General features: G+C 44.4%; 1 protein-coding gene across 1 annotated transcript in view; it reads right to left on the bottom strand.

The window, feature by feature from the left end:
• The window catches only part of LOC145399447 (E3 ubiquitin-protein ligase Rnf220-like), a 149,641-nt gene extending 122,732 nt beyond the window's left edge, over positions 1 to 26,909 (bottom strand). Inside the window, exon 1 of the mRNA XM_080272091.1 lies at positions 26,822 to 26,909. Coding sequence (XP_080128217.1) covers positions 26,822 to 26,909 — 88 coding nt within the window. The remainder of the gene's footprint in view (positions 1 to 26,821) is intronic.
• Positions 26,910 to 27,413: the final 504 nt, after the last annotated feature.

Genomic DNA, 27,413 nt, shown 5'->3' with positions numbered 1-27,413 from the left:
CGATAAATGGGCAAGAGAAGAAAGGAAACTACTCAAGATATGGGGAAACAAGTGGGCAATTCGTGGGCAATAGGCAAATAATAATTGGGACGAAGAGTGTAAGTAAACAAAATGGGCAATAGGTGAAGAATAACAATAAGAGCAATAGTAAGACAGAGAGTAAATGGGCAAGAGGCAATGAATATTTGGGCAAGAGACGGAGGAAGAGTGGGCAGTAGAAGACAAAAGAATTAGAAGTGGGCAAGGGAAGCGCATGAGGTAGAGAATACGTGGGCAAGAGAAGAGAATAAGTGATAAGTGGGCAAGAGGTGAAAGTAGGCGAACAGAAGACAAGAGGATGAGAAGAGTGACACCTGGGCAATAGATAAAGAATAAGTGGGCAAGGAGACAGAATAAGAGTACCAACAAGTGGGCAAGAGGTGAAAAACTAAGTGAACAGAAGACTAGACTATGAGAAATGAGTGGCAAGTGGGCAAGAGAAGAGAAGAGTGGCAACAAGTGGGCAAGAAGGGCAATAAGAGGTGGGCAGGCGCGGCAAGTTAAGGCGTAAAGCTGTAAAAAGATCACACAGACCCGCCCTGCCTCGCTCTCTCTCTCTCTCTCTCTCTCTCTCTCTCTCTCCCTCTCTCTCTCTCTCTCTCTCTCATCTTCCTCCCCTCCCTCCTTGTCTTCCTGCCTTATTCTCTCCCTTCCTCTCCTTTCGCATCTTTCAGTCACTCTTCTTTTTTCTTACATTTCTCTCTCACTCTCTCTCTCTCTCTCCTTCCTTCTCTTCTATCCCTTCCCTCTGTCTCTCTCTCCTATTTCCCTTCCTTCCTCCTTCCTTCCCTCCCTCCTCTCCATCATTCCGTCCCTTCTCTTCTAATTCCTTTTCCTTCCTGTAGTCTCTCTCTATTCTTTCCGTCACACCTCCTTCCTTCCTCCTATCTCCTTCCTTCCTTCTCTCCTTCCGTGTTTCTCTTCCTTCCTCCTTCCTTCCTTCCTTCCTTCCTACCTTCTCTCCTTCCGCCTTTCCCTTCCTTCCTCCTTCATTCCTTCCTTCTTTCTTCCTTCCTTCCTTCCCTCCACCTTTCACCGTCACTAACTAGACAAAAGAGTACCGCCGGAATTTTATGATCACACACGTATACGTACATACATACGTACATACTAGACAGACAGACAGACGGAAACAAACACACACACACACACACACACACACACACACACACACACACACACAGAAAGACGCATATTGGAAGAATGTTTTCGTACACACAAGTATGCATATAAACACTGAATGAAGATTACTTACACACTCACACACACACACACACACACACACACACACACACACACACACACACACACACACACAATTCTTTATAATGTAGGAAATAACTATGATATCTATTTTGTAAGAACGAGAAAAAGATAAGTTACAAATCCTCCCCTCAAGCCCACTAATCCTTCCAAGCGATGCCGGCAGGAAAAAGTGGGAAGGAGCACCATATAATGTAAGGGGGAAAAAAAGTGGCATGGAAATTTTTGTGGTGAGAGAGAGAGAGAGAGAGAGAGAGAGAGAGAGAGAAAGAAAGAGATTGCAAGACACTGATAGGGATTCCAGGTAAGTATATGTCCAGGTGATTTAAATAGGACAGGTGCCGCTCTCTCTCTCTCTCAAAACACATTCTTCCACCTCCTTAATCACACATCCACCAACCCCCACATCTCTCTCTCTCTCTCTCTCTCTCTTTCTTTCTCTCTCTCTCTCTCTCTCTCTCTCTCTTTCTTTCTCTCTCTCTCTCTCTCTCTCTCTCTCTCTCACGTGCTGCTGGGACGGGCCTTTTAGAAGTAAGTCCCACAGGATTGTAAAACCTGAGTAGGCGGTACTTTTGTGATGGACTGTCCTTTCCTTCATTCCTTCCTTCACTCCTTCATTCCTTCATTCACTCCTTCGTTTCCTTCACTCCTTTCATTCCTCCTTCTTCATTCATTCATTCTTTCGCTTCCTTCGCTCCTTCATTCCTTCCTTCCTTCGTTTCCTTCACTCCTTTCACTGATCCTTCTATATACGCTGCTTCCTTCCTTCCTTCCTTCCTCCTTTTCTTTCCATAGTTTATTTACTCTTCATTTCTCTCCTTTCTTCCATCTTTCCTTCTTTCCTCCTTTCTTTCTTTCCTCTTTTATTCCTTCCTTCAGTCCTTCATTTTTTCCTTCATTATTTTTTATTCAGTCTTTTCAGTCCTTCCCTTCTTCCTTCATTCAGATTTTCATTGTTTCATCCCCTTTTTCGTACTATTCATTTTCATTCATTTCTTTCTTTCCATCCTTCATTCCTTCCTTCCTCCTTCCCTCAATCCTTCATTGCTTCCTTTTCATGCCTCTTCCTTTCCTTCCTTCTCCCTCTCCTTCCTTCCTTCTTTCTTTTCTTGCATCCTTCATTCTCTCGCACTTCTTCTTTTTACTGCCTTCTCTTCTCTATATTTTCTGTCTTTCTCCTTCCTTCCCTCTTCAATTTCTTTCTCTCCCCTTCCTTCTCTCCCTCCTCTCCTCTCCTTCCCTCCCTCCTTCAAAGCAAGGCCGCAAGTGAAGATGAGAGAGAGATACAGGAACCACTACAGGCCTCTCTCTCTCTCTCTCTCTCTCTCTCTCTCTCTCTCATTCTTATCTTCTTATTCATATACTTGTACCTCCCACCATTTCTCCTCTCCTCTTCTTTTCTCTCCATCTCCTCTTTTCCTCCTCCATTTTCCTCTTCTTCTCCCTCACTCCTCCACCTCCTCCTCCTCTTCTTCTTCCCCCTTCTCCTCCTCCTCTTCTTCTTCCTCCTCCTTCACCTCCTCCTGTTCTTCTTTCTCTCTTCTCCTCTCCTTTCCTTCCTCCTCTTCCCTTCGTCGGTGACAGACAAGATCAAGGGGAGGAAGGTAGGAAGACAGGGAGGGAAGAGGGGAGGAAGGAGGGAGAGAAGATGGAGGGAAGGAGGGAGGGAAGATGGAGAGAGGGAGGGAGGAAGGAGGGAGGGAAGATGGAGAGAAGGAGGGAGGGAAGATGGAGAGAGGGAGGGAGGAAGGAGGGAGGGAAGATGGAGAGAAGGAGGGAGGGAAGATGGAGAGAGGGAGGGAGGAAGGAGGGAGGGAAGATGGAGAGAAGGAGGGAGGAAGGAGGGAGGGTGAGGCGGGGATCGGAGAGATGTAAGCATATTTTTTTTCTTATGTACCCGACTCTGTGCATAGATTAGGTAGCCCGTTCCCTGAGGCCTAACATTCCTCCCACACAGCCTTACACCTCACCTCCTTAGACCGAACCGTCAATACTGAATATAATTATGACGTGTGTGTGTGTGTGTGTGTGTGTGTGTGTGTGTGTGTGTGTGTGTGTGTGTGTGTGTGTGTGTGTGTGTGTGTGTGTGTGTGTGTGTTAGCGAAATTCAAATGGTAAAACTCTCTCTCTCTCTCTCTCTCTCTCTCTCTCTCTCTCTCTCTCTCTCTCTCTAGGCATGTTTTTCCTCTCTCCCTTTCTATCCCTTTATAGCTATCAGTCTCTCTCTCTCTCTCTCTCTCTCTCTCTCTCTCTCTCTCTCAGCCAATTAGGAAGGTGTGCTGGTTGGTCGCTTAGCACATTATCCTCGCTCCTGTCCTACACGGTTTGCCCATTACCTACCTACACGCCTACTTACACACCTACTTACGCTACTCTAACGCTCGCCTACTTACACACCTACTTACGCTACTCTAACGCTCGCCTACTTACACACCTACTTACGCTACTCTCTCTCTCCTAACGCTCGCCTACTTAGATCTAAGACGCCCAGGCCTACATTCTCATTGGTTCAGGAAACTCCCTAACACCTTTTAGTGATTTATTTTGCTTATTACCTCCGCCAACTAAGTTGGAGGTTATATATTCACCTGTGTTTCTCTGTTTGTTTGCTTGTTTGTCCACACCACATCACCAAAAGTCCTCAATGAATTTCAATGAAATATTGTGAAGGGATGGCACATCGGCCAAGGAAGAATTTATTATATTTTGGGGGGATCTGGATCCGGATCCGGAGTATCCGCACAGTATCTCCAAAAGTTCTCTATGAATTTCAAAAAAATTTTGTGGAAGGGTGGCCCATGGGCCATGAAAGAACTGATTAAATTTGGGGGAAGATCCACATCCGGATCCTCTGTATCTCTCACAATATCTCCCAAAGTTCTCTATTTCAATAAAAATTTTGTGGAAGAGTGGGCCATGGGTCAAGGAACAATTAATTAAATTTGGGGGTGGATCCGGGTCCTTTGTATTCCACACAATATAATCCACGGATCCGGATTCTTTTTAATGGCAATGTCATTGGCGGAGGTATGCGCTCCCTGAATTCTTTCTGGTTACTCCTTGTTATCCTCCTCCGCGTCATCTGAATAATTATAATGCCACCACACGCAGCATAAAAGACATACACATTGATATTAACCAGCCTCATCCCAAAAAAATCGCAAAGGAAGAGGTGTTGCGGAGACCCTTAGCCGACGAGAATACGGATCACAGATACATGAAGGTCTGTGGTCACCTGTCCCAAGGCAGCTTCCTAACACCTTATCCATTCTACACCTCTCTCTCTCTCTCTCTCTCTCACACACACATACACACACACACACACACACACACACACACACACACACACACACACACACACACACACACACATGATCTCCCCCCCCACACACACACCCGATCTCCCCAAACACACACACACACACACACACACACACACATGATCTCCCCCCCCCACATACACACAATTCCCCCCCACACACACACCCGATCTCCCCAAACACACACACACACACACACACACACACACACACACACACCAATACTCTTAACGACCACAGAAAAACACCGTCACACCCCCTGTTTAACGACACATTCATCGTTAACCACACCTCCCCTCGTTAACCAGCCAAACAGCCCTCTAACTGCGCTTAACGAGGCCACGGCTTGTTAGGGTCAATGCTTAACTACTGCTTCGGGTTTAATTGCCTTTTAAGTAAGCTTGATGGCCGTGTTTTATTGGGATTGGAATGGTGGTAGTTGTGGTGATTGTGGTAGCTGGGATGATTGCTGATTGTGGTAGTGGTGGTGGTTTGGTAGTTGGGATGATTTTGATTGTGGTAATGGTGGTGGTTGTGGTTGTTGTTGTGACTGTCATAAATGTGGTGGTTGTGATTTTGGTAGTGCGGTGGTTGTGGCTGGGATTGTGGTGGTTGTGGTTGTTGTGATTTTGGTAGCTGTGGTGGTGGTGGTGACTGGTGGTGGTGGTTGTGGTGTTGTGGTTGCTACTGGGGTGGTTGTGGTAGTTGTAATGGTGGTAGTTGTAGCTGATATGCTCTTCTTCTACTTCTACTACTACCTTCTTATTCCCAACCTCTTCCTCTTCCTCCTCCTCTCCTTCTTCCTCTTGTTCTTCTTCCTCATCTTCTTCTTCTTTCTCTTCTTCTTCTTCCTCCTCCTCCTCCTCCTCCTCCTCCTCCTCCTCTTCTTCTTCTTCCTCTCTCTCTTTTTACTAGCTCTTCCTCCTCCTCCTCCTCTTCTTCTTCCTCTCTCTCTTTTTACTAGCTCTTTTTTCTCTCTCTTTACTACAGTCAATTTATTGTCCTTTTCCTTAGCTCATTTTTTAAGGCTTTTTATGTGAGGATTGCAATCTCTCTCTCTCTCTCTCTCTCTCTCTCTCTCTCTCTCTCTCTCTCTCTCCATGTTTATCTATTTATCTATCAGTCACTCTTCCTTCTATCTATCAGCCCATGCATATAACCTACTCATACATCCGTCTATCACTTCTACATGACTCTATCTATCTATCCATATATCTGAGAGTCACTTTCTATATCTATCTATCTATCTACCTGTCTATGATCTTTGTCAGTCAATCAATCAATCAATTAATCAAGTAATCAATCAATCAACGTACCTGTCAATCGTAATCTAACTACATATCTATCTACCTATCTATCTATCTATCTACATGTCTATCTATCCGTCTGTCTGTCTGTCTACATATCTATCTATCTATCTATCTGTCAACCTATCTTTATGTATCTATCTATCTATCTACCTGCCTACCTATCTATCTCTCTATCTATCCATCTATCTATCTATCTATCGTACCTGCTGGGATGCATTTTCCGCTAATAAAACCATTAGCTGGTTTTGCTGCAATGAATCCCTTCCTGTCCTTGTCCGTCTAAAGGATACAGATAGATAGATAGACAGATACATACATACATGGACAGATAGATTGACTGATAGATAGACAGACAGATAGACAGACAAATAGACAGAAGGATACACAGGTAAGTAGGTAGACAGACAGACAGACAGACAGGCAGATAGACAGATAGAAAGGTAGGTAGGTAGGTAGGTAGGTAGGTAGGAAGGTAGGTAGGTAGGTAGGTAGGTAGGAAGAAAGATATAAATAAAATAGATAAAGACAGCTACAAAGAGAGAGAGAGAGAGAGAGAGAGAGAGAGAAACAGGGGTATCGAACCCTCGTCACGTCTATTTCCTCTACTCATTTTATTTTCTATTCTTTCCTCTCTCTCTCTCTCTCTCTCTCTCTCTCTCTCTCTCTCTCTGCGTGCGTCATGGAGGGAGCCAGGACAGGGTGTGAACATGTGATAAACACGTATAAGGACACAACACTACATCCACGTAAATATCCACCTTAGACCACCATTAAAAAGAAGAAGAAGATGATGATGATGATGATGATGATAATGAAGAAGAAGAAGTGGAGGAGGAGGAGGAGGAGGAGCAGGAGCAGGAAGAGGAAGAAAAAAAAAAAAAAAGAAGAAACAGTTGAGTGTCACTTAGGCCCAGTATTTTTCATCACAGTGGTTTTAGAATGAGTGAAAAGGTGAAGTGGAATTAGTATAACGAAACACCATACACACCTTACATCCGGCAAGTTACCTGTGTCACCAAAATGGCGTCGGGTGGCCAAATATTGCACAGGAATGGGGGACAGGGCGGGGGAAGGAAGGCAAGGAAGTGGGGTGGGGGTAAGGGTAGGGGTGGAGGTGGGGTACTGAGGGGTGGAGGTGAGGGAGAGGTGGGGTGGAGGTGGGGAAAAGGTGGGGGTGGAGATGGAGGAGAGGTGGGGGTGGGGAAAAGGTGGGGGTGGAGGTGGGGGTGGAGATGGAGGAGAGATGGGGGTGGGGAAAAGGTGGGGGTGGAGGTGGGGGTGGGGGTGGGGGAGAGGTGGGGGTGGGGGGTGATTGAGTTTATGGCTTGGGCGATTATATCACTCGGATTGGGGGTTTATGTGAGGAGGGGTGGGGGAGAGTTAAAAAGGGGAGGGGGGTAGGGAGGGAGGGAGGGGAGAGAAGTAAACAAGGGAGGGAGGGGATGAGGAAGGAGGTCAGGGACTAGAGGGAGGGTTAAAAAGGGAGTGGTGGGGAGGGTTAAAAAGGGGAGGGGAGATAGGGAGGGGGAGAGGAAGTGGTGAAGGAGTAAGAGGGTTAAATGGGGAGGATAGGTAAAGAGGGGGAGGTGAGGAGTGGGGAGGGAGGGGAAGATGGGGTGAGGGAGGAAGAGGTTTAAAATGGGGAGGGGATGTAGTGAGGGGAGAAGAGAGGAGTAATCAAGGGAGGAGAAGAGAAGAAACCGAGAGAAGAGGAGAGGAGAGGAGAGAAGAGGAAAGGAGAGGAGAGAAGAGGAAAGGAGAGGAGAGGAGAGGAGAGAAGAGGAAAGGAGAGGAGAGAAGAGGAAAGGAGAGGAGAGAAGAGGAAAGGAGAGGAGAGAAGAGGAAAGGAGAGGAGAGGAGAGGAAATGAGAGGAGAGAGTTAAAAAGAAGAGTTGAGGACGGAAATGAGGGATGGGAGAAGAATGGAAGAGTTCACAAGAGAGGAGGAGGAGGAGAGGGAGAGAAAGGACAGTAGGAGAGGAGGTAGAGAAAGGAGGAGGAAAGTGAGAGTAGAGATTAACCAGGAGAGGTGAGGCTGGGAAGGAAGAGGGAAGGAAGTACAAAGGAAGGAGAAGAAGATGGAAGGTCGAGAAATATAGGAGTTCCGGTTAGGTGGAGAGAGAGAGAGAGAGAGAGAGAGAGAGAGAGAGAGAGAGAGAGAGAGAGAGAGAGAGAGAGATTGGGGGCGTACAGTGAGTGGGAGGGGGGAGAGGGAAGTGAGGATGAGGAAGTGAGGGGAGGATGGGAGGAGGAAAGAGGGAACTGTAGGATGTAGGTTGGTTGAGAAAGAGAGGAAACAGCTGGGGAAAATGGCTTAACCCTTTGACAGACCAGGATTTCCAAAAACTATATAAAAAAAAAAAAAATAACAGAAAATATTTAAGTCTGTGAAAGTGTTGATGAAAGAGATACTAGGTCGGAAGGGGTTTTGGATGGAAGAGAGGAGGGAGAGGGAGGGGAGGGAGGAGGGGAGGGAAGGGGAAGGAGAGAGGGAGGGAAGGGAGGGAGGAGGGGAGGGAAGGGGGAAGGAGAGAGGAAAGGAAGGGAGGGAGGAGGGGAGGGAAGGGGGAAGGAGAGAGGAAAGGAAGGGAGGAAGGGAGGTGGAGGGGAGAGGAGTAGGGAAACGAAGAAGGGAGGAGAAAAGGTGAAGGAGAGAGGAAGAGAAGGGAGGGAGGAGGGGAGGGAAGGAGGAAGGAGAGAGGAAAGGAAGGGAGGAAGGGAGGTGGAGGGGAGAGGAGTGGGGAAACGAAGAAGGGAAGAGAAAAGGTGAAGGAGAGAGGAAAGAGGTAAGGAAGGGAGAGAGAGGGGGAAGTGAAAGGGAGAGGAGAGGAGTGTGGAGAGGTAGGAGGAAATGACTGTGGATGGGAAAGGGAGAGGAGGGGAAGGAGGTAGGAGGGGAGGTGAAAGGGAGAAGGGAGGGAGGAGGGGAGGTGAAAGGGAGAAGGGAGGGGAAGGGACGGGAGGGAGGAGGGGAGGTGAAAGGGAGAAGGGAGGGGAAGGGACGGGAGGGAGGAGGGGAGGTGAAAGGGAGAAGAGGGGAAGAGGGAGGAGTGGGAGGAAAAAGAGTGTGGGTGGGAAAGGGGGAGGAAGGGAGGTGAAGGGAAGGGGAGAGGAGGGGAACTTGAAGCAATAAGAGGAAGAAGTGAGGAGTGGATAGGAAGAAGGGGAGGGGGAGAGAGAGAAGAAGAGAGAAGAGGAAATGGGAAGGGGGAAGGAAGAGAAAGAGAAGGGGAGAGGGGAGCTGGGAGAGGAAGAGAAGGGGGAAAGGAAGGGGAGAGAAAGACACTGAGGGGCAGGAAAGAACGAAAGGAGGGGAGAGAAAGGGAAAGGAAAGGAGAAAGAAATGGAAAAGAAAGAAGGGAAGAATAAAGCAGGAAAAGAATGAAAAAAGGAATAAAAAGTGTGTGTGTGTGTGTGTGTGTGTGTGTGTGTGTGTGTGTGTGTGTGTGTGTGTGTGTGTGTGTGTGTGTGTGTGTGTGTGTGTGTGTGTGTGTGAAAATTGCAAATATGTGTGAACGCGTCGAGATGTGTACGTAAATCCAAGTATGTATGTTTGTGTGTACGCGTCGAATGTCTACACGTGTGCGTCTGGGGCAGTAAAGGTGAGGGTAGTAAAGTTAAGTGGGAGGCACAATGGTGAGGTGAGAGAGAGAGAGAGAGAGAGAGAGAGAGAGAGAGAGTATAAATGGACACAGTTAAACAGATGCCTATATAGACATACATACATACATACATACATACATACACAGACAGACACATAAACAAATAGATAAATAGATAGACAGACTGATAGATACAAACAGACAGAGGGAGCAAAGGGGAGATAAAAGACTGAGAAGGAAAAAAATGACCAAGTAAAAGGAAAGAGTATAGGGGGTAAGGAGTATAAGGTAAGGTATATGGCACTACTCCTTAACCCCTTCACAGCGAATACTCTCCCCTATGCTGAGGGAAATCGTCTGGAGGCAGCGAGAATAAAGAAAAATAAATAAAAATAAAAATAAAACATGGTAAGGAAAGAATCTGGGGTGGAAATGAAATAGTCTGTCTTTAAGTTAGAATAATGTACAAAGGTCTTTATTTATTGCTCTCTCTCTCTCTCTCTCTCTCTCTCTCTCTCTCTCTCTCTCTCTCTCTCTCTCCGTTTCTCCTCAGTACAACAAAATCGCCATTCGTTATCCAGTAAAAAAATACATATATATATATATATATATATATATATATATATATATATATATATATATATATATATATATACATATATATATATAACGCCAAATACGTAATTATTGATGGTAAAATCTTAAAGTCACTGCAACACATAAACCTGCATGATTTTGGGTGACCACGCAGCTCCCGTACACGCACACACTCTTACCCCATTTTCTCTCTAACTCTTATTGCATTTTCTTTCTATCTCTAACTCATACCCCATTTTCTTTCTGTCTCTAAAATGCAACTTTGCAGCTGTCTCCCTCAGTCTGTCTTTCCCCCTGACTACGATCTCCAGTCTCTTGTGTTCCGGGATTTCGAGATGAACAGGTTTTGATTCTGACTGACTCGTATTTTTTCATCTGCTGCTTGTTTGTTTATTTGTTTACTTGTTTATTAGTTGTTTTTTGTTTATTTATATGTTGTTAAAAGGGAGGTATAAGTATCCGACTGAAATTTGTTAAGGGATATAAAGCTAAAGAGGAGAGAGTTATGGGGGAGGCGATGGGGGCTGAGGTGTGAGTATAAAAGGGTGTGAATTAATGGGGGTGTTGGGGTGAGGGGGGTGAGCAATTAGGGGTGAGGGGGTGTGGGCGGGGCTGTGGTTGGTCGCTTTACTGCCACTCTTATCAGTTAGAGGTGAGGGGGGGTGGGGGAGATAGATGCACACCTGCTGGGGATAACTACACACCTGCTGGGATAGATACACACCTGCTGGGGATAGATACATACCTGCTGGGATAGATACACACCTGCTTGGGATAGATACACACCTGCTTGGGATAGATTCACACCTGCTGGGATAGATACACACCTGCTGGGAATAATTACACACCTGCTGGGGATAATTACACACCTGCTGGGGATAATTACACACCTGACAGGATAGATACACACCTGCTTGGGATTGATACACACCTGCTTGGGATAGATACACACCCGCTGGGGATAGATACACACCTGCTGGAGATAATCACACACCTGCTGGGAATAATTACACACCTGACAGGATAGATACACACCTGCTTGGGATTGATACACACCTGACAGGATAGATACACACCTGCTGGGGGATAGACAGACACCTGACAGGATACATACACACCTGCTGGGGGATAATTACACACCTGTCATACACTGCACCTGGCTTTCACACCTGAATACACCTGTCTTGCCCAGCACATCCTTCATATATATTTACCTTACACACCTGCCCTACATATTTTTTTCTACACCTGGCCTCCACATCTCAGTAACATCCCTATCCCCCGAAATGATGATGGTGGACTGGAGAAGAGGAAAGTAAGTCTGTAGTCCACTGGGTTTACATTCAGCTGCGCCGGAAGTTGCCGTTACTATTACTACTACTACTACTACTACAACTAATATTACTACTACTACCCGGTACTACTATTACTACTACCATTACCACTACTACTACCACTATCACAACAACAACAACAACAGCTACTACTACTACTACTACTACTATTTCTACTACTTTCTACTACTGCTACTACTACTACTATTACTACTACTACTACTACTACTACTACTTACTACTATACACAATAAGAAACCTTAACAAATATGAATGTAAGATCCGTTCACACTGAGATGCTTGGACACACTGCATTTAAAATACTGGAGGTCATAGGCAGAGGGAAAGACGGAATGAGAAAGACAATTTAGAGTGAACCAGTTAATACACGGATGACTTGGAAGGTAGATTAGCTCTTGAATTAAGGATCTGGACGAAATGGGGTAAGAATGTGTGGCTAGACGGGTGCTGCGTGACCAATGTAATGGGGAAGGATGCGAGCAGACAGCTGAGATGAGCAGTGGCGACGGACTGATAGATACAGATAGATAGAGACAGACAGATATATAGAGAGATATATAGATAGATAGACAGATAGACAGACAGACAGATAGACAGATGGGCTGACAGACAGATAGATACTAGATAGATAGATAGGTAGACATGTAAAAGGCAGGTGTGTGGGGTAGATGTGTCGGACACGTGTGTAGGACAGGTATGTGGGGCAGGTATGTAAGGCAGGTGTGTGGCAGGTGTGTGGTGTGTGAGGCCGGTGTGGAGGAGGTGTGTGAGGTATGTGTGAGGCAGGTGTGAGGCAGGTGTGTGGTATGTGAGGCAGGTGAGTGTGGCAGGTGTGTGAGTGAGACAGGAAGAGATTCACATATTTCCTCTTGTTTGCAGTGAAGATTAAAACGCAAGGGACAAAAGTGCTTCTCTCTCTCTCTCTCTCACTCTCTCTCTCTCTCTCTCTCCTGTGAATAGGGAATAACTTGTTCTGCTAGTATTAAGACCAGACCACCTAGATGGGGTCGTAACTTCTGTTCTCTCTCTCTCTCTCTCTCTCTCTCTCTCTCTCCTTCTTCTTCTTCCTCCTTATCCTTAATTATTCCTTTCTCTGTCTTTCTGTTATTTCCTCTCTCTCTCTCTCTCTCTCTCTCTCTCTCCTTCTTCTTCTTCCTCCTTATCCTTAATTATTCCTTTCTCTGTCTTTCTGTTATTTCCCCTCTTTCCTCTCTCTCTCTCTCTCTCTCCTTATCCTTACTTATTCCTTTCTCTGTCTTTCTGGTATTCCCCCCCTCACTCTGTCTGTCTGTCTCTCTCTCTCTCTCTCTCTCTCCACCCACCCCACCCCATTCACAACCTCTCAACTGCATCGAATTCAAAGAGACAGTCCCCCCTCTTAACCACGCTCCGTTTTCTTTCAGCCAGTCTCCGCCCCCCCTCCAGCTCCTCCCGTCCTTCACACCACTACAAAAACCCACCACAACCAACCTACCAAAATCCCGACCACCCTAGCCAACCACACCACCACATCAACCACCAACCCGACCTTTATAAGTGGACTGGAAGGTGGGTTGGGTTGGGTTGAGCTGGGCTGGGTCTGGGGGTTAGACTGCGTTAGGATTGGGGGTACACTGGGCTGGGCTGGGTTGGGTTGGGCTGGGTTTGGGTTACATTGCGTTAGGACTGGGGTTATGCTGGGTTGGGCTGGGTTAGATGGGTTACTCTGGGTTCGGTTCGGTTGAGGAAGGGTGGGTTAGGCTGGGTTAGGGTGAGATGAAGAAGGCTGGACTGGGTTAGATTGGGTCAGAATGAATTTAAGTGAATCAGATTGGGCTGGGCTGAAGTGGGTTACGTTTGATTGGGCTGGCTTGGGCTGAGCTAGGCTGGACTGAGCTGAGTTGGACCGATTTGGGCTAAGGTGAATTGGACTGGATTATATTGGGTTACTGGTAGACTGGATTACATTAGAACAGGTTAGGAAAATATACAGGCTAATCCGGGTGTCATTAATCCCCCCCTCTAGAGATGAAAATAAAATAATAATGATAAAAATAATCTTCCTTTGACCTACGTAAAATTAGTCTGGGGTTAGCTAGAAGGGACAATAATAGTCATCATTGGAAGTTTTAAGGTTGCACTAGTTTATTCATGATTATATTTGACATACGAGTTGTAGGGATGGGATTTGCTATGTTAAGTTAGGCATGGCTTGGTTACGTTACTCTAGGCAGTGGCACGTTAGTTTAAATTAGGTTAGGTTAGGTTAGGTTAGGTTAGGTTTGGCAGGACTGAAGCTAGGATGTGCTATGCAAGTTAGGCTACAATAGATCTGGACAGCAAGGCAAGGCTAGGTTAAGTTAGGCTAAGTAGGGATAGGTTACGTTAGGCTGGAATGGGATGGGTTAGGATAGGCAAGAATGGGCTGGTTTAGGTAAGTTTCAATCACATTAGCTTAGGCAAGGATGGGGTAGGATGGGATAGATTTAGCTAGATTATGCTAGTCTGGGATACATTAGATCAGGTAGGTTAGGCAGCGGGGACGGCACACTCGTTTTCTGTGCCTGTTAGCGAAGGTTCCAGGGTAAACAAAGCTAAAGAAAACGAGGTGTCAGCCAGGGGATAAAGAAGATGGAGGAGCGGCCACCCGAGGAGGAGGAGGAAGAAGAGGATGAAAGGGAGGAAGAGGAGGATAATAGGGAGGAGGGAGAGAAGGATAACTGCCTCCCTTTCTTCTTCCTCCACCCTCCGTCTCTTCCTTTTTTTCCCCCTCCTTGTTCTGTCCCATCTTCCTATCTTTCCTCCCTCCCTCCCTCCCCCCGCATCTCTCTCTCTCTCTCTCTCTCTCTCTCTCACGCGATAACAAGATAATGCAGAATTTCGTAGATATCTCCTTCCTTCCTTGCTTCTATCCTTCCTTTCTTTCTTCCTTCTATCCTTCCTTCCTTCCTTCTATCCTTCCTTCCTTCCTTCTATCCTTCCTTTTTTCCTTCTTTCTTTCCACTCTTCGTATCTTGTATAAATACCTCCATCTTTCCTACTTCACACCTTCTCCTGAGATAGATAGACAGATATACAGAGAGAGACAGCCAGATATATACAGAGAACAGACTTAAGAATATAGTAGGAAAGAAAGAGGATAAAATGAGAAAGGAATAGTATAAGAACTAGGAATAAAAGGAGAGAGAGAGAGAGAGAGAGAGAGAGAGAGGAGAGTGTGATGGTAGCGGAGGGATCAAAGAGAAACAACTGATTAGTTACGGGGGATTATACCACTGGCTACTGCCCTCTCTCTCTCTCTCTCTCTTCTTCCATTGCTCCCTCTTTTAACTTCTCTCTCTCTCTCTCTCTCTCTCTCCATTGCTCCCTCTTTTACCTTATCTTCTTCCATTCTTTTCCAGTTTCTCTCTTGCTTTCACCTTTCTTCCTTTTGTTTCTATTTCTAGTCTGCTCTTTCTCTCTCTCTCTCTCTCTCTCTCTCTCTCTCTCTCTCACACACACACACACACACACACACACACACACACTTTCTATCTATCCATTTATCTATTCCTGTGATCGCCAACAAGAATATCTATTGTTTTCGGCGTCAGAGGAAAAGTTGAAAATATTTGCCTTTGAAAATCTGATATAAAATTCGACTATATAATTAATTCCATCTTTTATATACCAAATATCTGCCGAATGAGACAATGCTATGGCTCTATATCCCTTCCACAGCACTTCTTCGTGACTAGCATCATATTCTAGTGTTAATCCTTCCTAACCATGACAAAATGAGACAATGCTACGGCCCTACATCCTTTCCATAGCACTTCTTCGTGACTAGCATCATATTCTAGTGTTAATCCGTCAGCTTGAGAGAGAGAGAGAGAGAGAGAGAGAGAGAGAGAGAGAGAGAATCTTGGGAAACTAAAACTGTCCTCATTATTTCTGTTACATTAATAGGGGAAGAAAGTCATGGGATTCTGAAGCTTCTCTAAAGGCGGACTGAAGCTGATGTTGGAATGACCTATCTGTTCCTGACGCCGCATCCTGTGAGGGGCGACCTCATTTAAAAGGATTTCCAAAGTAATAATCCTGTCCCTACCCTAGAAGAAGACTCTCAATACCTCACACTTATAATTCTCAATACCTCACTTACAATCCTCAATACATCACTTACAGTTCTCAATACCTCACACTTATCATTCTCAGTACCTCACATTTATAGGCTAATTCGCAATACCTCACACTTACAATTACCAATTCCTCACACAGTTCTCAATACCTCACACTTATAATTATCAATTCCTCACACTTACAATTATTAACACCTCACACTTTTAATTCTCAATACCTCACACTTATAATTCTCAATACCTCACACTTACCATCCGTCTAAATACTTACAAAAATGCTTAGGAATTTTTCAGTAACCATCACTCCTCCCACTACACATCATCCTCCCTCATACACCCGGATCCCAGTGTGCTAAACCTCTGTCCCTACCAAGTAACGTAGGTCTACCCTTACACAACACCCTCCCATATATATTAACAGGGGGTATGTAAAAAACTGTCCTGTTATCTCCGTACCTGTTTACTCATTAACCGTTCTACCACACCACAAACCACCCTCCCTCATATATCCATAAGTACTATATAAAGTTCTCGAGACGCTTCTATCCCTACTCAGTAACAACCCCCTTCTCCCATGCCACACCACCCTGCCCCATAATCTCTCACCCAGTTTTCAATACATTCACTCTATAGATATATCGCCATGCACTCTCTAACGACCAGCACTCCCACGACACTCTCCCTCATACACTCCTACACCAGACACCAAAAATACGCACACAGGTAAGTAAATGTGTAGGTATCAAAGGAGCCATAGTGTATACATCCGCACTTTGACCTGACCTCAAATCACCCCCGTCCTGGTGTGTGTGTGTATGTGTGTGTGTGTGTGTGTGTGTGTGTGTGTGTGTGTGTGTGTGTGTGTGTGTGTGTGTGTGTGTGTGTGTGTGACCTGTCCTCTGCCTGATGTCTCTAGTAGCCCACACAAGGTCAGCTCAGGTCAAAGGTCAGACAAGAAGGAACAATGTGCGGTGATGGTTTGGGAGTGTAGGGAAGAAAGGAAAGGTGAGAGAAGAGGGAGGGAGGGAGGGAAGTAGGAAGGCAGGTATGAAGGAAGGAAGGGTGGGAAATGGACGGGCAAGGAGGTAAATACGTCGATATGAAGGGAGGAAAGGAATTAGGAAGGAAGGAAAGAAAGAAGGGAGGGAAAGAGGGAGGGAGGAATCCAGGGTGAAAGGAAGAAAGAAATGAATAATAAGGGTGTGGAAGAAAGGGAGGCAAACTAACGTAAGAAAAAGTGAAGACAAAAGAAAGACAAACTGAGAGATACTGGCAATGTTGGAGTAAAGGGTGAAGGTGAGAACTGAGAGGCTAAAGGGAGGATAGATACACTGGACAGATAGATAGATAGATACAGAGAGAGATGGGGGGGGCAGGGAGAGGTCAGAGTAGATCAAACAGTAGCAGAAGGTCAGAGGTCATTCACACGTCCGCACCTCAACAGATGGATGAGAGAGAGAGAGAGAGAGAGAGTGTGTGTGTGTGTGTGTGTGTGTGTGTGTGTGTGTGTGTGTGTGTGTGTGTGTGTGTGTGTGGTCAGTTGTGATCAAGTCATAGGTGACCCAGACATCTCACTCTCAAGGAAAAAAAAAAAGGAAAGAAGGAAGGAAGGAAGGAATGAAGGAATGAAGGAAAGAACGAATGAAGGATGATAAAACTGTCAATAAAAAAGGAAAATAATTAAAAAAAGGTAAATGAGTGTTAACCAAGAGGCTGAGTGAGCGGCACAGGTAGAGAGGGAGACATAACGAGATCCAAGTCGTATATATGTTGGGACTGGATGGAACGGGCAAAAAGGTGGATAGGTCAGAGTGGAGAAAGGAGGGAGAGGCTGGATTAGAGACTGGTGCTCTTCGTAATATAAAAAGAAGGAGAGAAAGGTGGAAGGAAGAACAGAAGGAAGGAAAGCAGGAAGAAGTAAATGAAGGAAAGGAGGAATACACGAAACAGTCAACAACAATAGTAACAATAATAACATCTACTAATCCTCCTCCTCCTCCTCCTCCTACTACTACTACTACTACTACTACTACTACCACCACCACCACCACTATAACAACAACAACTACTACTCCATCGTCAGTGCGTGTGTTTATGGTTGGCTTATAAAAGTATCAGACGGGGAACATGTAGATTAATGAGAGAGAGAGAGAGAGAGAGAGAGAGAGAGAGAGAGAGAGAGAGAAATATATATATACAGGGGAGAGAAAAGAAAGACGTGGCAATGTTTTTTTCTTCCTTCCTTTTTCCCTCTTTTGTTTCTTTTCTTTCACACCTTTATTTTTCCTTCCCTTCTGTTCTCGCTCCTTTACTCCCCTTTTTCTCCTTTCCCTTTCTCTTTCTTTCTTTTCTTCTTTTCCTTTCTTTTCGTTCCTTCCTCCTCTTTTCATTTCTTCCTTTCTCCCTCTTTTTCTAACTCTCTTACGTACTTCACTACACCTCTCCCTCTCGTGCTCACATCTCCCTCCTCCCCTTCTCCTTCTCACCCTCCCTTCCTTCTTCATTCCTCCATCCCTTCCCTCACTCAATCCTTCCCTTTTTCCTTTCTCTCTCTCCCTTCTTCCTTCCCTCCCTCCATCTTTCTCTCCTGCCCTTCCCTCCCTCCGTCTTTTTCTCCTCTCCCTCCCTCCCTCGGGGCTCCTTTCCTCCTTCACCCCTTAAGTAGACTCTTGTATCTACCTCCATAAACATAAGGAAAAATGTCTACGATTGTACCCCCTTCCCCACCTCTCATTTTCTTTCTTCAACCCCACTCCCTCCTGCTCTCTCTCTCTCTCTCTCTCTCTCTCTCTCTCTCTCTAGACACATGGGTAGTAGTGAAGCATTAAATGGCTGATGGAAGAGGTACTACGGATAATTCTAAGCTCTCGAAAATTCACATAATAATGATAAGAAGAAGAAGAAGAAAGAAGAAAAAGAAGACGGAGGAGGAGGAGAAGAAAAAAAAAGGAGGAGGAAGAGGAGAAAAGAAGAAAAAAAAAAAAACAGGAGGAGGAGGAGGAGGAGGAAAAGCAGAACAGGACACAGTAAACGAAAACAAAATCACTGAGGAAAGTTGTCTCAAAACCAAGCAGGAATAAAACTCGTACAGTCAATGAATAAACTGATCGATAAACATAAACAAAATACAAATAAATACAAATACACAAATCAAATAAACAAAAAAATAAAAAAATACAGAGAATGGAATGAGTATAACAGATAGATAAATAGATAGGCAGATAGATAGGTAGATAGATAGATAGATAAATAGGTAGATAAAGACTTACTTGTGGTTCTCAGCTCCTTCTTGGTCGCCGCAGCTCTACCAGGACGCCTTCTCAGCTCTTTCGGTCCGTTGAGGGGGGCGGGGGGGCCAGAGGGGGAGGAAGGGGAAAGAGAGGTGGAAGGGGTGGGGAAAGAGGAAGTGGAAGGGGTGTGGAGTGAGGTGGAGTGGGTAGAGAAGGAGGTGGAGGGGGTAGAGAGGGATGTGGAGGGGGTAGAGTGGGAGGTGGAGGGGGTAGAGAGGGAGGTGGAGGGGGTAGAGAGGGAGGTGGAGGGGGTAGAGAGGGAGGTGGAAGAGGTAGAGAGACAGGTGGATGGGACAGAGAGAGAGGTGGAGGCTGGGAGGGTGATGGGAGAGGGAGGGAGCGAGGTGGAAGGACTGGGGTTAGAGGGAAGAGAGGTAGAGGTAGAGGGAGAAGAGGATGAAATGAAGTTGGAGATAGGAAGGGAGACTGTAGGAAAGGAGTGGCGAGAATTGGAGGGAGGCAGGGAGATACGGATGGAGATGGAGGGGCGGGAGTTGGAGGAAGGTAGGGAGGAGACGGGAGAGGAGGACTGAGAGAGAGAAAGGGAGGAATTAGTGGGACGAAGGGAGGAGGAAGAGGGAGGAAGACACGAATTGGAGGAGGACTGGGCGGAGGTGGAGGAATAAGAGGTAGAAGAGGGGGAAAGGCAGCCGTTGGAGGAAGGAGAGGAGGAGGAGGAGGAGGAGGAGATCTGAGGAGGAGGAAGTGAGAAATTGGAGGAAGGGTGTGGTGGAGGGGCGGAGGAAGGGTTGGAAGAAGGACGAGAGGAAGGGTTGGAAGGAGCAGGGGAGAGATAATGCACTGAGGGAATGGAGGGAGATTTTGAAGAGACAAACTCTTCTCCCTCCATATCTAGTGAAGACTTGGAGGGAAAAAAAAAAAAAAAAAAAAGGGAGGGAAACAGGTGAAAGAAAATGGAGGATGGGATTTCAGGGAGTCGAAGGCAGATCTGTTTCTTATATCACAAATCACTGAACCAACCTGTGGAAGAGAAAGAAATACGAGGTGAGAGAGAGAGAGAGAGAGAGAGAGAGAGAGAGAGAGAGAGAGAGAGAGAGAGATGGGGAGGGAGGGTCATCGCAACCTGAATAAAAGAATGAGACCAATCCAAGTCTGGCACGTTTACCTTCATCTTACCCCCACCTGGTTCTCCGCCTACCGCTTCCTCTCACTCCATCTCTGCACTGCCACTAACCTATACATTCGCTCCAATTTTTAGCTGAAGAAGTAGGAAACTCTAACGTTATATTCTGGAAATGTTGGTGGATTCTGAAGAGTACAATACTTGGTTTAAAATATCTGTACTATTCCGTCATATGAGATGCTGAAATAATCTTTGCCTAAATTACCAAAAGTCTAGATGGGGGATTTGATTAGGCATATGTGAAATCCACCCAAAAATCATCAAAAACTTCTATCTATCTATCTATCTATAGCCCGACGCCCTAATCCCGCAAAGGGTGGCCGCAGACAAAACGCCTCCAAGTCACTCTGTCACCCACCATTTGACTCCCCTCCCCCCAACTCACCCCCCCCTCCCTCATATACCTCTCAACTCCATCCCTCTACCTCATCCTCGGTCTACCCCTCCCTCTCCCTCCCTCCACCTCACCTACATACACCCTCTTAGTCAGTCTTTCATTCTCCATTCTCTCCACATGTCCAAACCACCTCAGTGTATTTCTCCTAATCTTTTCAACCACATCCACATCTACCCCGCAACGTTCCTTCACTTCTTCATTCGTCAACCTGTCCCTCCACGTCACTCCACATGCTCCTCTCAAGTAACTCATTTCCACTGCTCTCACTCTTGACTTGTTCCCCTCTTGCAAGGTCCACGCCTCGCTTCCATACGTCAGGGTAGGGATCACAATACCATCATGCAGTGACTTCTTAACTTCCATACTCACCTCCCTATTTCTCATCACTGCTTTCAGTGTACCAACAACCTTTCTTCCCTGCTGTACCCTTTCACGTACTTCATCCCCCAAAGTTCCATCCTTACTCATCACACTACCCAAGTACTTGAATGCACTCACATTCTCCATATCCTCACCATCCAACCTCACTGCACACTCTGTGACTTCATTCCTCTCAAACACCATAACTTTACTTTTGTTTACATTAACTTTCAGCTTCCTCCTCCTACACACTGTCCCAAATTCATTCACCAAACCTTGCAACTCAAACTTCAAAGTAAAAATATCCCACAGGCGTATAAAATAATCTGAGGTCGGCCAGAATAAATTATACGATATTTAAAAGCAACAAAACCACTGGAAGGGCTTTCAAATGCTGTGAAAATATAATCATGACGCAGCATTGCATTCGAGATACTTTTCCGCGATTTATCAGTAAATATCCACCTACAAAATGTCTCGGCAGCCTGTTATTCTCTATCCAACAAACGGCACGGGCTGAATCTTTATTTGGACTCGTTTTTTTTATCAATCACTCCAACTCCAACACTCAGGAGAACGTTGTCTCTGAAGGCCAAGGCAAACTGAGATACCCTACCACATACATTTTTAAAAATGAAAAAGTCACTTGGCAATACCAGACATTATGATGATGAGAGGCCAACACAAAATGAAATGAAGAATGAAAAGCGATGAACAAGTGGTGCGATAATATATTGAAAAGTTTACGGTAAAATTTTAAATTTTCTCTTGTATCATTGGGAGAAAACGATAGTAATGCAAGGCAAACCCAAGGCATTTACACACGCCTATACGAAGGTTTGCATTTTGATAATCTATTATCTACATTTCCCTTCTACCAAACAACGAATATCAGATGATAAAGGGTAAGACATATTATCCGTAAACGATAACATTTTGCTCAAGTACCGATAATGTAACAGGCTAATGCGATGTAAATATATAATGAACAAAATCAAGAATCAAAGCTGAGAACTTAACCCCGAAATTATCATAAATTTCGAAACACTGATAGGGATAATGCACTCACGGTCTCAAGAAAGAGCTATTCTGAGGATACGGAGGTGAAAATCGACCAATATGCTCTCTCTCTCTCCGGGCATCAGGAAAATATTAAAACAAATGCGGTTGATTGGTTTCAAAACAGGACATGCCGGTTTTTACTTCATTTACTCAAAGTGCATAGAAATACTAACATAAACGATAACAAAACATCAAATAAATGTAAACTGAAAGGCGAGGATGATATGTTTTGGCAGAGGGAAAATAAACAACACAAAGTCGGTCACCTGGTTGCCATGGCAGCTGGGAGCCCAAGTTATCGTACCGCACACAAATACACGCAACTTTACTGATTATACGACCAAGGACCTAAACCATACCTACAAAATCACCAATTAAAATGATACCGGTGACATCATAGCTATCAACATGCAATCACGCGATGAAATGATGACTGATGACATACCATACATAATGTAAACAAACCCTTCTCTCTACAGTTAAGCTCTAAATTCAACACTAATTCTACTGGTTCAGCAGTTACGGGTGACTCAGATGACTCTCTAAAAGCCATGGTCAACTCTTCAAGATGAATCCCTGTCAGTGGATGAGTGAGTGGATGGATGTTAGTGGGTACGACGGATGGATGAACTGAATCAAGCGGGTTCTACTCACTCTACGACCATCTTCCTCCGCTGCGGCATTGTGGGAGCGGCGCGCCAGGGAAAACGACTCCCCCTCGGAAATTTGAACATAAACTATACTAGTTTACAACTGTTTTAATTTTCCAACTTAATCGCCTACATTTTACTTTTCATTACTTATTAAGCTACCTGAATTATAAAATAATACTTATAGCAAAACACTATTTATTGGAGAGTCACTACAAAGATATCTTAGCCTAAAACTAGCTTTCGTATTTTGTTTATTCAAATTCATAGCTTGGTCACGAAAATAATTTCGAATAAATTCTCTCTTTCTTTTAAGGAGGTTCCGTATCACCTCTTTCTTAACTCTCTCTCTCTCTCTCTCTCTCGCTTTCTCTCTCTCTCTCTCTCTCTCTCTCTCTCTCGCTGATACGTTAATATTTTCCCGCATGTTATTTACTCAGTTAAATATAAATAACGAAGAGTAACGTACGAGACAATACGCTATAAAATGCAAAATAATTCACTAAGAAAGAGGAGCTGCGAGGTTAAAATGATGTGGAGACAGGAGTAATAAGCAAAATAAACCACTTAGGAAAACGTGTTAGGGAACTTCCTTACCCGACGAGGTACAAATATTGTGGTTTTTGTGGCGTAAAACAACAGACAAAGGAAGACAACATTTTATCTTACGCATAAAAACAAAATTATGCTTAAGACAGGGAGCCGAATTCTTACTATACTCATTTTACTCCAACTTGGCTTAAAATTGCTGGGTGTTTTCAAGAGATGGTATTCTCGTCGGTGTAAGGAAGCTCCCTAACACCTTTTCCTATGCGATTTATTTTGCTTATTACACCTGCCTGTCCTATTCTGTGTTACATAAATCCTTCCAATATCGTCATCCTCTGCACAAATACCGTACAAACAAAAGGATATTAACCAGCCTTACCCAAAAATAAATCGCCAAGGAAGAGGTGTTAGGGTGTGAAATAGTGAATGGGCAAATGAAAGTGCAGTGATGAATGATTAATATGAGAGAGAGAGAGAGAGAGAGAGAGAGAGAGAGAGAACATGCAAGTTACTCAGGGGCAAAAGACTAGGATTTTTACTACACAGGCAGTGCATAATGAACACCAGAACACGCCAGGAGAACACCAGAACACGCCAGAACACCAGAACACGCCAGAACACCAGAACACGCCAGGAGAACACCAGAACACGCCAGAACACCAGAACACGCCAGGAGAACACCAGAACACGCCAGGAGAACAGTGCACATGAACAGAACGGGATATGGGTGAATGACGAAGGACAGGAAGTTGGGGAAAGTCGTGAGAGAGAACACACACACACACACACACACACACAAACGAGTAACTTAGCAGAATGAAACTCAGACAATAGTTTTTAGAAACCTGATACAGAAATAATAGCGTTGGGGAAATTAAGGTTAAAATAAAGGACAGTACTAGACAAACAGATAAAAAAAAAATACAGAAATGCAGTGTGGCTATCATCACCAAGGCTGCAAAGGATAGTGCAACTCATGGTTACAAGGATTTCTCAGTCCTCACCTGCGTTTGGTTTGCATATGCAGGTAAGTGTACAAACAGAAGCTTACAAGGATTCTCTCTCTCTCTCTCTCTCTCTTTCTCTCTCTCTCTGGCAAAACGTTAAATAAATCATTTCGTGAAATGTCTAGTCAGTTGGTGAAATGAGTGTTTTAATTTTGATTAGGTTAATTAAGGCTGCGGTGAGGTTTGCCTGGGATAATCTAGGTTAAGTTTAGCTTAGGTTAGGCTACGTATTTTAGATGAACGCTTAACATAACTTAGCGTTTATCTATATTAACCGTATCTAACCTAACCTGACCTAATCTAAATTTAACTTATATTATCCCAGCCTAATCTCACCGCAGTCTAAATTAACCCATTCCAATTTACACTCATTTCACGAACGGAATAGGCATTTCAGGACATGACTGATTTCACAATCTGCCTGTAACCTATATACATACATGCACACACACACACACACACACACATATATATATATATATATATATATATATATATATATATATATATATATATATATATATATATATATGTGTGTGTGTGTGTGTGTGTGTGTGTGTGTGTGTGTGTGGAAGGGACTGGTGCGAGAAGAGAAAATCTGAAAGCGAGTTGATGTATGATGCAAGTTGCTCAGGTGAGAGTACACCAGGTGCACAAAAGAACTATTACATATAACACCATCAGCAGGCAAACACACTAACAAAAGGCAAGTAAACAGACAGATACCTAGCAAAGTACATAAATAGAAAGCAATAAAAACAAAGAGACAGCAAGCAAAGTACACATATACAAACAAACATAAAGCAACTTAAACAGACATAAAGCAGATACAGTAAGCAAACATAAAGCAAACAGTTCTTCACTGGCGCGTCACAGTGTCCATCACAGTGGTTTTGGCCATAAGCGTGACTCAGCTGTGAAGTGCATGATACACGCGATAAAAAAAAAGAATAAAGAAATAAAAAAGAAACAAAAAGAAAGAATTATCGCTCAGAAGGGGTACGGTGATATCCAAACTGATCAATAGAGCTAGCACAGTACTAGGAAAATTCTCATCATCTGAATATGCATCCGGTAACAATATCAGCCATAAATTGTTATATGAAACCTATCTATGCCATATTAATGTAAGTTTGACAAGGGACAAAAATATCATCAAACATTTCTAGAGTCCATCGTTCGTGGCGTCAAATTGTTTCGCGCCAAATGTGCACCCATACTTTTTTTTTTTTTACTCGTGTGTACACCAGCCGGGGAACCACCTGAGCTGACCTTCACCAAACCAATCTCTCTCTCTCTCTCTCTCTCTCTCTCTCTCTTCTACCGTCGGACAATCTTATACACCTCAAAACGCTGTCCTTGTAAAGAGGGGGAAATAAGATGACCTACTTATACCAGAAAGGTCAAGTATAGGTCAAGGCGAGTTACCCCTGTCAGCCTCATTGTTTCCTCTCCAGGGGATTCCCACATATCCTCTTCGTGATTATCATTTTTCCACTTATTTCTCCTTCTTCACCTCCCCATCTCCTTCAACTACACTCTGTTCACTTCAACCAGGCGTAAAAGTGACATCGCCCCATCTTGAATGTTGGTTTGTAATAAGAGATTTACGCTAGTCACGAAGAAGTGCTATGGAATGGATGTTGAGCTGTTGTATTATTCAGTTATACTCTGGTCACTTTAAGTAGGCGTAAAAGTGACATCTCTCCATCTTGAACGCTGGTCTGTAACAAGAGAGCAACACTAGAAGACTATGCTAGTCACGGGGAAGTACTATAGAAAGGATGAAGAGCCGTAGCATTGTCTTATTCTGCCACCGAGCTATGAAAAATAATCCGCAAAGGGACGAAAAACTCGCCAACTTAAAATAAATATACTGTAGATCCATTAATGCTATACTATGCATTGTAGTCCTTCTCACAGGCTTTCTATGGCCAATGCTGGAGATGAGTTACGAAATATTCAAAGCCACTGAGAATACAACCTATTGTTTAGATGTCTCTCTCTCTCTCTCTCTGCAGTATAGCCAGACCAAAGGCTCCCCTACACCCTCAATCTTCCCATATACATACCGTACACTAATCCCACACATCTACGATAAACAGTGACCAAAAGTGCATCAGAACAGTTTTAGAAAGCATCATATACTCTCATCCCGACAAAATATGAAGTGAATAAAATGCGACGTATTTAAATCAGCTGGTGATGTAGAAGGAAGGCTACACCATCCTCCATAGTCCTATTAAGATCAATCCTAACCAAATAAACACATCCTAGGGCACCCAAACACCCTCACTTACCCTACACGAACAGAATAACGGCCCAACGAACCCCCTTGTAGCCAGAAACGGTTTAAGAAGTACATGTCAGCTCGCTTCACACACACAAACATACACACGTCTCAGTCACCACTTGTTCCAACACTGTCTTGCATCCCACAGCCGATTTCCCTCCTGTCGAAGGCTTTTGACACGAAACGATGGGCTCTGACATGCGGGATTCGAATAATTTTCCAGAGAGTCAAGAGATGATTACGAGTCAGTGCAGAGGGATGGGGAGGCGTTGCTATTTGAGAGTGTTTGGCGCGTATATTGCAGAATTTGGTGCTATTGGACTTCAGATCACAGAAGATTTTTGTCACCCTATGTGCAGATATGTATAAGCTATTGCGTGAGTGAAAAATATGCATAAAAATTTGTAAAATCGCCGTTTTGACTTTGAACACTAACTTATGAGAAGCCTGGTGGGCGACGATTCTGGGAAAATCAAAACTCACTGAAACCAGTCTTTTTCGAAGCGGCATCAGTTCGGGCGCCGGAGATTCGCTCAGCACGGGTCATTTCCAGGACAGGCCCGCCAGGCATCGCTCTACCTCTCCTCACACCTGTAACATCATGGCCCAGGCAGCTTGACCCTCGAATTTCACTGGGAAATCAGACGTCTTCGAAACACATATCAGCATTTGTAATATCATTCGTGTTGTAAATTATTAGTTGTGCAAATATTTTTCAATACATCTGATGACTATTAAAGATCGTGAAGGAACTAATTTAGATTTTTGGAGGACGTTTGTAATACCGTGTACTGAGCTACGTGATGCATCTGATTTATTTTGATACATCAGATAACCATCAAGCTTGTATTTAGTGCTTGAATATTTTCCCATAACATTTCTCTTAGTGCTGTTGCAGACACTTGGTGATAGCAATATAAAGAATTGCAACATTATGAGGGTTTAGCACCGAGGCTGGTAGAGGTGTGTTGTTTGATGGGTGTTATGGCTGGTCTGTTTGTGTTGTATGGTGCAAGGGACGATGAATTCCTGAATTTACTCTACAGTACATCCGCCGTATGGTGTATTACGCAGG

The sequence above is a fragment of the Coenobita brevimanus genome, chromosome 1 (assembly GCF_032717465.1).
Source record: "Coenobita brevimanus isolate Jiangsu-jjx chromosome 1, ASM3271746v2, whole genome shotgun sequence".
NCBI classification, from domain to species: domain Eukaryota; kingdom Metazoa; phylum Arthropoda; class Malacostraca; order Decapoda; family Coenobitidae; genus Coenobita; species Coenobita brevimanus.
The sequence above is the reverse complement of the archived record's forward strand: the minus strand, read 5'-3'. Positions and strand labels throughout refer to the sequence as shown.